A 13,034-nucleotide genomic window follows, 5' to 3' on the forward strand; every position below is an offset into this window, starting at 1 on the left:
CAATCAGTGATAATTGCAAAGTATCCTGGAGCCAGCTAATAATATGGGAATTCACCACACCCAGTTTTTAAATACAGCCACAACCCAGATGACAAGAGCATGTAATGACTCATCAGTATTAGAAGAGAAGAAGTCTGTTTCATTTTATTGCCCAGAGCAACAGATTTGCACCTTCATTTGTGGCTGAAAGCCAGTTCCTCATGCAGCAGTTCATTTTTATATTTTTAGCTGTTACTGAACCTTTGACATAACCAAAATCGAGACCCCTTTAATATATAACCATATATAACTGCAAGTTTTCAGTCACCAAACAAATGCAGGGCTGCTGAAAGTTTGAAACAGCTCTTCAAAACCAGAGCCTTCCCATCTCCATGATGTACACAATTTAGAGAGTTTGCAAATTTCATCTCAAACATACATTGCTAATTTGACTATGGTCATCAGACAAGAAGTGATTCATCCTTCTTAATATGTAGCAAAACACTGTAGCTACCAATAAAATAGGGCAAAAACATTTTTCATACAACAATCTTCCCAACCTAAAAAATAGTATAACATAGGCCAGGTTCACACCAACATTTGCTTCAAATTGATAACCATATTTCAAGTTCCCAATATTTTAAAAATCTTCAACTGTTCTAAAAGTAGTTAAGATGAAGGGGGACCAAGGATATATACTTTAATGTAGGACTATTAAAAGACTGAATATGGCCACTGTAGAAAATACAGCTACTGCCCTACAGAAAGTAGAGCTAAAAAACTATCACACATGATTACACAGCTATGTAATTCTACCCAGCCCACCAGAGCAGGAAGGCAGGGTATGTTACAGGTCCCTTCTTTGAGGAAAGTTCATCTAGTGGGACCACAAAATAGGTCCTTCTCCATGGTGGCTCCCTCCCTGTGAAACATCATTCCCCTGGAGATTAGCTTGGCTGCCACCTTGATATTTTTTTGAAAGGCCCTGAAGACGTGGTTCTGTCAGCAGGTCTGGGGACCCCAGGTTGAGATGGAGCCAATCAAGTGGCTGATTTGATTGTGTTTGTAGCCACTGTGGGGGGGTCGATGGGTTTTTTATATTGTGGATTTTAATTTTGTAAGCTGCCCAGAATCACTGTGTTTGAGTTGGGCAGCCATATAAATTTATTAAACAAACAAACAAACATGACATGTTTACCCATTATTATTTAATTAACCCAATTTTCACATAATAGATTGAATACTGAGTATTGAATACTGGAGTTTTACACATAGTAAGTTGAAATGTGGTTGGCTAATTTGCAGTCCAGTATGCAGTGAAAACCCAGTTTTAGAGATGAGAGGGAACATCTTTGCATACCTTTGTAAATCAGTACAGACGCTAGGCACAACAATATATCCAAGTTCTGTATTCAATAATGTTTCATGCAAACAAAACTCACATAGTAGTTCTATAGAATACTTATCCTATAACATAATTAAATAGCAGCCAGTGTGGCTTAACAAATGGCTATCTGAAATTTGAAAATTAAAAAACAAGTACTCAAATACAGCTACTGTATTTATTCAGTAAATGTTTTTCAATTTCATTTTCCATATACAAGATGGGAAGAGCACAAACAATACATGGTATAGACTGTCACAACTATTTCTTCAACCACTTTCTTGTGTCTGAACAAAAATGTAGGAGCTAACATGCCATTTTATAACTTTCAATGCAGATAAATTTGAGATGTTCACATCTTGCTTCGGTATGGAGCTTTACTTAAAAAACATGTAACTTACCAGGAAATGCAACTTACATGAGGCACTATTTGGAAAATTAGCAGAACAATGGTCCATATATCAAGGATACCCATTAAGTTACAAAGAATCTCAACTAACACCACCTGTTAGGGATTCCATATAATTACTAGAGGGCTCTCAGGTGCAATTCAAGGTGTTGCTTGTCATCTATAAAGCCCTACATGGCATGGAGAGCCAGTGTGGTGTAGTGGTGAAGGTTCTGGCTAGAAACCAGGAGACTGAGAGTTCTAGTCCTGCCTTAGGCATGAAAGCCAGCTGGGTGACTTTGGGCCAGTCACGCTCTCTCTCAGCCCAACCCACCTCACAGGGTTGTTGTTGTGAGAAAAATAGGCAGGAGTATTAGACATGTTTGCCACCTTGAGCTATCTATAAAAAAGGCAGGACAAAATTATAATAATAATAAGGCTCAAATATTTGGGGGAACCTTCTTTCTCCAATCTTTCTGCCCATCCTGTAAGATGACAGGGTAGGCATGCTTGGTCCCACCTATTAAGCAGTGTTATCTTATGGGACCAAGGAAGGGTGTCTTCTCAGTTGCAGCACCTGCCTTTTGGAAGGGAATTACTCCCAAAGCCCTGATCCTACTGTCATTCAAAAAAGCCCTGAAGACCTGGCTCTTTTCCCAGGCTCTATACTGGGGGAGGTATGATCCTACTACAGAAGATGTATGTCCATGGTATAAATGTTGATAAATTTCTCTCCCCCTAGCATGACCATATTTTATTTGCTGTTTTAATATATTATTGTATTGTTTTTCTGGTTTTAATCCCTGCAAGCCACCCATAATTGTTGAAGAATGAACAGCCCTAACCATTTAAAAGATAAATAAATATTATATAGAAATGAACCTTTAATTTCAGTATCTGTCCCACTGCTTTTAAATCAAACACAGTCTGGACTTTGGACATATGTTTTTATGCCATAGTTTTTGCATTCTCTTCATACCAACACAGAGCTTTAAAAAACAGTGATTCTAAATGTAATGCTCAGGTTGAGTCCCACAAATCTATTAGCATATGGCAAATTCACACAGGAGATTTCATATGTGCTTCTATTATAAATAGAAAAAATATTACTGCACAGTGCAGTGGAAAAACTTCATTTGTGAAACTGCCACAAATCCCTTCCTCCTCTTAGTTGCCACTAAATTTCTTCCACAAAATACAAATTCACTTCTAATTACCAGTTAGCACTAGAACAGTTTGTGAATGTAAACTATTTAAGGGAGCTCTATTGCAAAAGTGGTGAACCTGTGGTCTTCCAAGTTCTTCTAGAATACAACTTCCAGTAGTTTCAGCTAGCACCCCAATCTGACAGATACTGGGAGTATTCAAATAGGGAAGGGAGAGTGGGACAGGTTCCCTACCTTTGCCATCTTTACATCAGAAAATCTAACAGAAACCTCATTAAGATTTAGCTCCATCACTGTCTCAAAAGTATCTAATTAATAGCTGCAGCTTAGTGTTATCTCCGCCCCTTAACAAAGGCAGAGTATATAGGGAAACAAAGTTGCCACATCATCTACCAATCTAAAAAGTCTAAACCTTTTTAAAGCCAGTGTCTGATAGGATGAGCATGACATATAAGGCTCTGTAGTTACAAACATGATGCATGTAGTTATAAGCATGCCCGTACAGTACTTGACTCAGTTTCTCTCTTTTAAACAGCAAAAAGAGGAAGTCAATCTTTTAAAGATCTATTCTTATAAACCCTAAGACACTGCAGAACAATCAGTCTGAAGGGAGGTGGCAAGGGAATAGAATCTAATGTAGAGCAGATGATGGCTCATTTGTTCATTTTCATTTTAGTTGATACACAAAGCTGTTTTGTAACTGTGGGGAAAAAAGTGGTAGAAAGCTTCTCTTGACAGTGGCTTCATTTAAGGCCACTTTTAAAACACTCAGGAAAACAATCTAGAAGTCATGGCATTTGCTTAAACAAGCAACTGACAACGTGGCTCAAATGCCTGTATTTTGACCTAAATCAAAACTGGAATGCATCCAACATCAAATTCAGCTGTTCTATACAGTTTTTGGTTACTTCTGTTTGATGGAAATTATTTGAGAAAAGCATATTGTAATCCCTCTATTTTAAAAAAAACTGAACAGGTGATTTGGTAAAAATACTGTTAAAAAGCAAAATTCCTTTCTATGCAACCTAACAGAACATTAAGAAAAAGTAAGAAGAAACAGAATGAAGCTATTTATGAGCCTTAGTTTTGGCTGTCTGCATTATTTATCTATCTATCTATCTATCTATTTTATTGAACTTACATTACCACAAAAAGAAAAAGTGAGAAGCTTTTACCTTATAGATGCTACATTTATAACCACTATTCAAAGGCCAGAAGCATTAAGTACATAACAATAGCTTGCCCTGTTAAAAGCACACATTGACACTGCTCTTTCCTCCATTTGCCCCCTAAATCCACACTGTCTTTATTCAATGTATCTCAATTCCAACTGCTGTCAACTTAATCCACAATTCTGAGAAGCTGAACAGATGAATCTTACCACTTCTTTTTACTACCCCATCCTCCCTAAACTACAGTTCCAACAACATAACTGTTGAATACATTTCATACTTTCTGTCCAGGTCTACCCGCAGTAAGGCACACCTGTCGCTAGAGATCAGCAGGCTCCTCAAATCCTCTTCATACTTTCTCCTAGAAGGTTCCAAAATTGCCTTCCTTTCTGTATAACCCACGAGACAGAGAATCTGAACCTTAACAGCTGCCCCCTCTACCCACCCTCCTCCAAAGTATGAAGCTTTCAGTTTGTCATCAACCCCCATTCTACAGGTGATATCTCACACTTTATATTCCCTCCTCCGAACCTTTTAAGCTTTTTAAGTTGCAATAATGGCCCTGTAAGGGCACTCGCAAAAAGCACATGTAATTCACCCCCAACCAGGAAACCTGCTACTCCACACCCAGACAGCCTGCTTCAGCTCCACACCTAGCAAGCGCTAGGTTCCCTCGGCCGACCGTCCCCCGTCCCCTCCTTTTCCCCGCCCGCCTTTTGTTCAGGCCACCTTGTACCTTACCCTCCCACGCCCAGCTCCTTCAACCCCTCCCCTCTGGCCACTCTCTCAAGTGCCCCCTTTGTGCTTTCCACGCGCTTCCCTCCCTCAGCCTGGCCTGCTCTCCCCTTCCGGCAATCCCCCACTTCAGGCCCTGCCTGCCTGCCGCCCTCCCTCGCTCCCCTCCAACTGGCCCGTCTTCCCTTCTCCCTCCACGCACACACGCTCCGCACCGACCATCCCGCCCTTGACATCTCTGCCCCGCTCCACCTCAACCGTCCTCCACGATCACTCTCCCTCCCCACCCCCTCCTCGGGCGACCAGCGGCAGCCTTCTGCCTCCGTCCGTCTCCGGGCTAACAGCTGCCGCTGCTCCTCGCCCCCTCCTCGGCTTCGCGACCTCCCCTTCAGTTCCTCCCAGAGATCCCCTCAAGGAGCACCCGCCCCACCCGTTCAGCGGGGCTTGCGCCTTCTCACGACACCCACCTTGTCGAGGCAGTTCACCTTCTCGGTTGGGTAGACGATCTTGCCGCAGCGGGCGCAGCTGGGATTCATGGCGACCGAAGCGAGTTGTGGAGGGAAGGGTCTGTGTGTGTGTGTGTGAGGGGAAGAGGAAAAAGAATGCTGTTGCCGCCACCGCTGCCTCGAAAACTGCGCCCTCAGGAAGGCTCTGCAAAGCCAGCAACGGAAGGAGGGGAGGCGAGCAAGCAGGAAGCCGCCCCGGCAATGGCTGGGGGCAACTGAGAAGGAAAGGGGCGCGGCGAGCCACTCTCTTTCGCTTGCGCGCCTCCGCCTTCTTCCTCGTCAGCGGGAGCTGCCGACCGCGCGCGCGCACACACAAAAGGAGTGAGGAGGAAGCCGGCGACGCCAGACGGGCAGAGGGTGCGTGCGCACGTACGAGAGCGAGAGAGAGAGACCCTGACAAAATGGGAGGGAATCTGGAGCGCGCGGTGGGGGGGGAAGTGAGACAGTGAACTCGAAAAACAGGCTGAGGACTGTGGCCAGGGTGGCGGACCTGCGCGATCTCCCTCTGGGTATTTCCTCCTAGGGAGGACCTTTCGAACTACTACAGTCCCCATCATCCCTGGCCATCTCGGCCAACTGAAGGAGAGCCGGACTTAGAAAATCCTTCTCTTTCTTGCTTCTACCTGGAAGCGGGAAACTCCCTTGAACTTTGCCTCGGACCAGATTAGAGCTGCTGTACTCTGCCTGTTTCCTATTTAGCGGTCTTCCCAACCTAGCCCTCTCAGATACATTGCACTCTTTATCTCCCATTACTCCCAGACTGTACACGCAATGGTTAAGAAGTATGGGAATTGTAATTTAACACGTTTGGAGGGAGAGCTCCTAATGGAATTTAAAGCTGTCTCCTATGTACGCTAAAGCTAGAATGTAAAAATGAAATAGGGAGCAGTATAAACAGCACCAAACCAAAAACCAGAGAGAGAGCTGTTTCCTGGTTGCCAAAATGCTTTGCAATAGCTGTCCATCCTCAAAAGAAAATGTCAGTTTTCCTCCTGCATGTCAGTACTTCTCCATGCTTTTGAAAATCTTGTGACAGTCATTCAACAAGTAGGAAAAGAACAACTTGTTTCACCTATTGAAATGTATCCTTTTTTAAGCCACAGGACTGCCTGCATTTATTGAGTGTCTACCAATTATGGAGCTTTCTGAAGATACAAAACATCCCAAATCAAAGCCTAATGCTAGATCTTTTTAATGCCAAAGCAAGCTATTCCACTTAAATTATCAGTTTTGTCTATTCCAATTCCCAGAGTCTAAGGCTAAGTTCATTTTTAAGCAAGATACTTTAACCTGGGATTCCTAAACCCAGCACTCTCCAGATACAGTGTACTATAATGCCCATATTTATTTATTTTATTAATCAAATTTATCACTGCCCATCTCCCCTGGAGGAGGGACTCTGGGCGGTTATTCCCCTACCAGCATGGCAAATTGTTGGAAATTATGGGAAGAGTTGAGATGATAAAAGCACTTTTATCTGGAATTGATAAGGACTGACTATAGATTTAATATATGCAAAGTTATGTATTCTATTCTGTGTTTCTCAAACTCTTTTTCTGGTCAAATATACTTGCTATTCCCAAAACAAAAGCAATACACTAGCTGTCCATTTTCCTTACAGGTCTCCAAAATCTCCACTTCATCCCATTTACCTCTCTGAAGAATAATAAATAACATGTCATTTTACCAACTGTAACAAATAATGTTAGTTGAAAAGAGAGAGAAGTATTGACTTTCTAGAATGCTTATTCTTAATCCTCATATCATATAAAGCCATAAATCAGATTTGTTAGGTTTTGACTTAGTGTTTAGGGAACCCGACATTGATGTTTAAACTGGTTTATAGCTTATGTGTGAGCTCAGCAAATTTGGCTTCTCAATAAGCTATGCTTAAAATGCAGGGTTTTGTATGATGTGTGAACTGGCCATTATTTCTTGCAAGTTATATGTCACCTCTTCACTTCATTCTCCTACCTAGAATAACCCAACTGTTTTTTTTCTTTTTAAAAAGAAGGAAAAAAGAAGCTGGTTCCTTGAGTGAATTAAGAAACTTGGGGTGGAGTGGGGTTTAAAATCACTACAACAAAAGTAGGCCTCAATCCCACTCTGATTTTTTTATCAATAACAATAATTGTACACTGGATATAGAACACTTTCAGATCTTCTGTTAAGTAATGAATTATGTGAAATATAGCATGCATACTCATACATGAGTCTCTTATGCTAGATCAGCAGCTGAAACCCTCATCTCTCCCACAAAGATAATCAGTGGAAAAATAGCTACAGTATTCTTGTAACCTGCATCTTGACCACTAAAAGGGCCTATGTTTCTTTTTTAATACTGACCGTTCAACCTTTTCATGCATCGTATTATCCTACTCCAAGTCATCTGTCCAATCTTCCTATTACAAATATATTCATTTCAGAATTGCCAACCTTCTAAGAAAAAAGTACAGAAATATTTCAACCAATCCCTCTGGAAATGTAAAATAGAGGAAGAAAGATGACTAATTCACACACAGTTGGAAGAATATCCAAAACTAATTGAGTCTTGCTCACACTATTTATTGGACATATATTAAATGTATGTATGAAGATGGTTTCTGTCCCAGTTACAGCGCTGAAATATGGGATGCGGTTGAAGATCCTGTGCTATTTTGGAGGCCATTGTTTTCTTCCTCAGCTGTCACTTCTCATCTAAAAATTAAAATCCTTAGGTAACTATTTTCTGTCTCTCCAGACATACCTGGCCTGTAAAACTGGACAATTTTCTTCTCCTTCATGTACAATCTCTTTTTTTTCAGTATGGGAACATCGCTGCCGCCCACCCCCTAATGTTCTCTGATAAATGTTCTCTACAACTTGATTTGACTTTACCAGCTTTTCATTATTCTCTTATAAGGGGACTGAGTCTGAATGGAGCCATCTTACACTACCAACTTGTGAAACAAAGGAGATTGTGTGACTGACAAATCATATCTGCCCTGATATATCAGTGCTTCTGAAACGCTAAAAAAGCCTTATTTTACATTACAAATCTCCATACTGCTTCAGTATTTCTTGATATGAAAGCACAGATGCTTGGAGTCACAAGTGGAAGGAAAAAGAGAATCATGAAGATTCCCCAATCAATCATTGTGGACTGAATCTGATTTGCTTTAAAAGCAACGTAAGAGCAATCCAACATTTTTCCATTAATAAAACCACCAAGGCCATCGACATATGATGGAAATTAGCACCCTCTGGTGCTGTATTCTAGTAACGTGAAAATAAATCCACTAATGCTTCTTGTTTGTAGATACTCTGAGTCACAACATGGTATTTTTATGTTCTAAACCTGGGGTAGACAAGCTAATACCCTTGAGCCTAATACAGCCCCTTAAGCCCTCTCCTTTTTTGCAGTGTCCTCTTACATATTTACATGGGTAAATGTAAAGTTTCCTGTTGGAGTGGATGAAATGTTCAAACTTGTTTCATAACACTTACTGTCTTTTTTTGCTTTGTAATATATTTTTGCATTTATCTATGATTAAGCAAAAGAGCCAGGATATTCCTCCCTTCTAAAGCAATGTTCATAAGTACAGTCAAAGATTTTAAAATACTAATAAAATGATAAAAGGTAAATCCAAATGTCTTTAGGCTGGAAAAAGACAGACTTTACCTTATACTCTTTTTATAGGATCAGAAATGAGCTTGCTAGTTGAAAGCCTAAAATGATACAAACTACATTTTGAATGATTTTGTTCAATTTAACTTTCTTTACATTGTTCTTATATTTTCATGCACTAAAAACACGATTTTATGAACACTTTAAGTTTTAATTAAGTCAGGGTCAATGTGAATGATCACTTTTAAATTGCTTTGCAGTTTAATAGCACTCTCCCACTCCCATAATAGAGAAGACACTCTAAGTATGCTCTATAAACCATCCACTTGCAATTGCTTTTATCATATTTTTGCTGTTTTGACTGAGGAGAAATGGAATGCTACTAGAGTTAAACGAAGAAGTGGCATTAATCTTCTGATTCCCCAGAGCCCTCTCTAACCATAATTGCTGGAAAGTGGTAGTAGTTTCCTACCAGGTGTTTCTTCTGAAACACAAGAAAATTATAGTGCAAATTGGATTAATGTAATCTCTCTCTGTTTCTCACATACAAATTCCCCTCAAGCATGTTCCCTCCAGTTCCATTTATTAACTACTCTTAAAATGCTATCAAAGCCAAACATAATCAGACAGATAGCTATTCACATTCATGTCCATTGGTGCCTCCTAATGGAGTAGGAGTTGTTGTTACAAGTAAATTGCCTAACTGCTCTCTCTTCTCACAGCTATGACTTTGGCTATGGGTACTTATTATCAGATAGATATATAAAAAAAGAAGGGAGAAGCCAATTAATCCCCACTAACATACAGGTAGTCCTCACTTAACAACCACAATTGGGACTGGAATTTCAGTTGCTAAGCGAATCCAATCCAATTTTACGACTTTTTTGTGGCAGTTGTTAAGCGAATCACAGCAGGCCTTAAGCAAACCGTGTGGTTGTTAAGCAAATCATGCCGTTCCCCATTGATTTTGCTTGCCAGAAGCCAGCCGGGAAGGTAAAAAACAGCGATCATGTGACTATGGGACACTGTGACGGTCATAAATGCAAACCGGTTGCCAAGCACCCAAATTGTGATCACGTGACTGGGGGGACACTGCGATGGACAGGTTGCAAGTTGGTTTTTTCAGCACTGTTGTAAGTCCAAACCATCACTAAACAAATTTATTTATTTATTTATTTATTTATTAAATTTATATCACTGCCCATCTCCCCCAATGGGGGACTCTGGGCGATTTATAATAAATAACATTAAAACATAGCCAGATAAAAATTACATTAAAATATACAAAAAAACAAACGTAAAATCCAAGTGGAGATGGATCACTAAGCAGTGCTATGGCACCAGCCATCCCCAGGTGGAGCTATCACTCTCCCCCTCCCAAGCAAGGCGGCAGAACCAGGTCTTAAGTTTCTTCCGGAAGTCCGAGAGTGAGGAAATCTGTCTCAACTCCGGGGGCAAGATGTTCCAAAGGGCGGGCACCATTGCAGAGAAGGCTCGCCTCCTGGACCCCGCTAGATGAAATTCCTTTGCTGATGGGGTCTGTAGCATGCCCTCCCTGCCTGACTGGGTGGGACAGGTTAATGTTATGGGGACAAGATGGTCCCTCAGGTACCCTGGTCCCATGCCATGTAGGGCTTTAAAGGTGATAACCAACACCTTGAATTGGACCCGGAAGCAAACTGGTACCCAATGCAGCTCGCGTAACAGTGGTGTTACATGGGCTGATTTTACAGCCCCAGTAACTGTCCACGCAGCCATGTTCTGGACCAGCTGAAGCTTCTGAATACTTTTCAAGGGTAGCCCCATGTAGAGTGCATTGCAGTAGTCTATATGGGAGATGACAAGGGCATGAATGACTGTTCGGAGGGCATCTCGGTCCAGGAATGGGCGTAGCTGGCGCACTACCCGAAGATGTGCAAAGGCCCTCCTGGCCGCGACTGCCACCTGCTCTTCGAGCAGGAGTCGCGAGTCCAGGAGGACCCCCAGGTTCCGCACTGGTTCCGAATGGGGCAGTGCCACCCCATCCAGAACCAAAGATGACAACTTCCTGGAACCTGAGGAGCCATCAATCCACAGCCACTCTGTCTTACCAGGGTTCAGTTGAAGCCTGTTGTTCCCCATCAAGCCCCCACAGCCCCCAGGCACCTGGAAAGGGTGGAGACCGCATCACTTACCTCACCCGGGATGGAGATGTATAACTGGGTATCATCAGCATATTGATGATACCTCATCCCATGGTGATGGATGATCTCACCCAGCGGTTTCATGTAGATGTTAAATAGGAGAGGAGAGAGTACCGAACCCTGCGGCACCCCACAAAGGAGGGGTCGAGGGCCGGATCTCTCCTCTCCTATCACCACCGATTGGGAACGGCCCTGGAGGAAGGAGGTGAACCAGCGCAAAACTACACCGCCCACCACTAACCCCCTGAGCCACCCCAGAAGGATACCATGGTCGACAGTATCGAAAGCTGCTGAGAGGTCCAAGAGAGCCAGGATGGATGCACTCCCTCCATCCTGCTCCCGCCAGAGATCATCCGTAAGTGCGACCAATGCAGTCTCCATCCCATATCCTGGCTTGAAACCTGACTGAAAGAGGTCCAGATAATCCATTTCCTCCAAAATTCTCTGGAGCTGCAACGCAACCACTTTCTCGGCCACTTTTCCCAAAAAGGGAAGGTGTGAGACAGGGCGAAAATTGCCCAGTATAGTAGGGTCCAAGGATGGCTTCTTGAGGAGGGGGTATACCAGCGCCTCCTTAAAGACAGCCGGAAACACCCCCTCCCTCAAGGATGCATTAACCATCGCCTGGACCCAACCACAGGTCACTTCCCGGGCTGATTTTATCAGCCAGGAACGGCATGGGTCAAGCTGACATGTGGTTGCATTCACAGTCCAGAGAATCCTGTCCACTTCCTCAGGCCCAACAGGATCAAACCGTTCCCAGATAACAGGGTAAGTACATTCCCCTGGCATCTCCCCAGACTCCGCTTCACACTTAGAGTCCAACTTAGAATGAATCTGAGTGATTTTATCCTGCAGATGCTGTGAAAACTCTTCTGAACGGCCTTGTAGTTGGGTCCCTGGATCTACCTGACCCAGAAGAGATTGAGCGATCTTAAACAAGGCCGTCAGACGGCATTCTGTGGATGCAATAAGAGCGGAGAAATATTCACGTTTCGCCGCTCTTACCGCCACAAGGTAGGCCTTAATAGCAGCTCTAGCTTGTGTTCGGTCAGATTCAGTCTTCGTCTTCCTCCAGCGATGCTCCAGATGTCTCTTAACCCTCTTCAAAACCCTCAACACCTCCGTAAACCACAGGGAGTGACGGGTCGAGCAAGGCAAGAGAGGACACACAGGCGCGATCCTGTCCAAGGTCCCGGCCACGGCCCTATTCCGGGCCGTGGCCAGGACCTCCACTGGACCATGCAGCAGGCCCTCGGGAATAACCCCCAGCTCCCTCTGAAACCCTACCGGGTCCATCAGTCACCGGGGGCAGACCAATTGAATGGGTCCAGCCTCCCTGCGGAGCGGGGTGGAACAATAAAATCTCAGAGTCACCAGGATGTGGTCTGACCATGACAATGGGGACAGATCTAACTCTCCCCTCAGATCACATTGCCACTGCTCCGACAAAGAAACTAAGTCCGGGGTGTGACCACTGTCTCGAGTCGGGTCCTGGATAATCTGGGACAGGCCCATGGCTGCCACGGTAGCCATGAACTCCCGGGCTGTCTCCGAGGCACGTCCCAAGGATGGCAGATTGAAGTCTCCCAGAACCATAAGCCTGGGGAACTACACTGCCAACCCCGAGACGGCCTCCAACAGCTCAGGCAGGGAGGTTGCTACACAGCAGGGAGGCTGGTACAGCAGCAACACCCCCAACTGTTCTCAGGATCCCAGCTTGAAAAACAGGGTCTCACAACCGGCCACTTGCAGGGCAGTGAGATGGTTGTTAAGCGAGGACTACCTGTATCCCTTTGCTTTCTGGTGCGACTTTCCCTGACAACAGGCATCCTACTCTGTAAGCAAGTCCAGCAAATACCAGCTACAGCAGCAGGACTATTTACAACTAGCTAGTTTCTTGGTTCTGCGGGT

At 43.5% G+C, this 13,034-nt stretch overlaps 1 protein-coding gene across 1 annotated transcript in view; it reads right to left on the minus strand.

Annotated features, from left to right (window-relative positions):
* The window catches only part of LASP1 (LIM and SH3 protein 1), a 41,452-nt gene extending 35,878 nt beyond the window's left edge, over nt 1-5,574 (minus strand). Inside the window, exon 1 of the mRNA XM_063300879.1 lies at nt 5,292-5,574. Coding sequence (XP_063156949.1) covers nt 5,292-5,360 — 69 coding nt within the window. The 5' untranslated portion in view covers nt 5,361-5,574. The remainder of the gene's footprint in view (nt 1-5,291) is intronic.
* Nucleotides 5,575-13,034: the final 7,460 nt, after the last annotated feature.

The sequence above is a fragment of the Candoia aspera genome, chromosome 4 (genome assembly GCF_035149785.1).
Source record: "Candoia aspera isolate rCanAsp1 chromosome 4, rCanAsp1.hap2, whole genome shotgun sequence".
NCBI classification, from domain to species: domain Eukaryota; kingdom Metazoa; phylum Chordata; class Lepidosauria; order Squamata; family Boidae; genus Candoia; species Candoia aspera.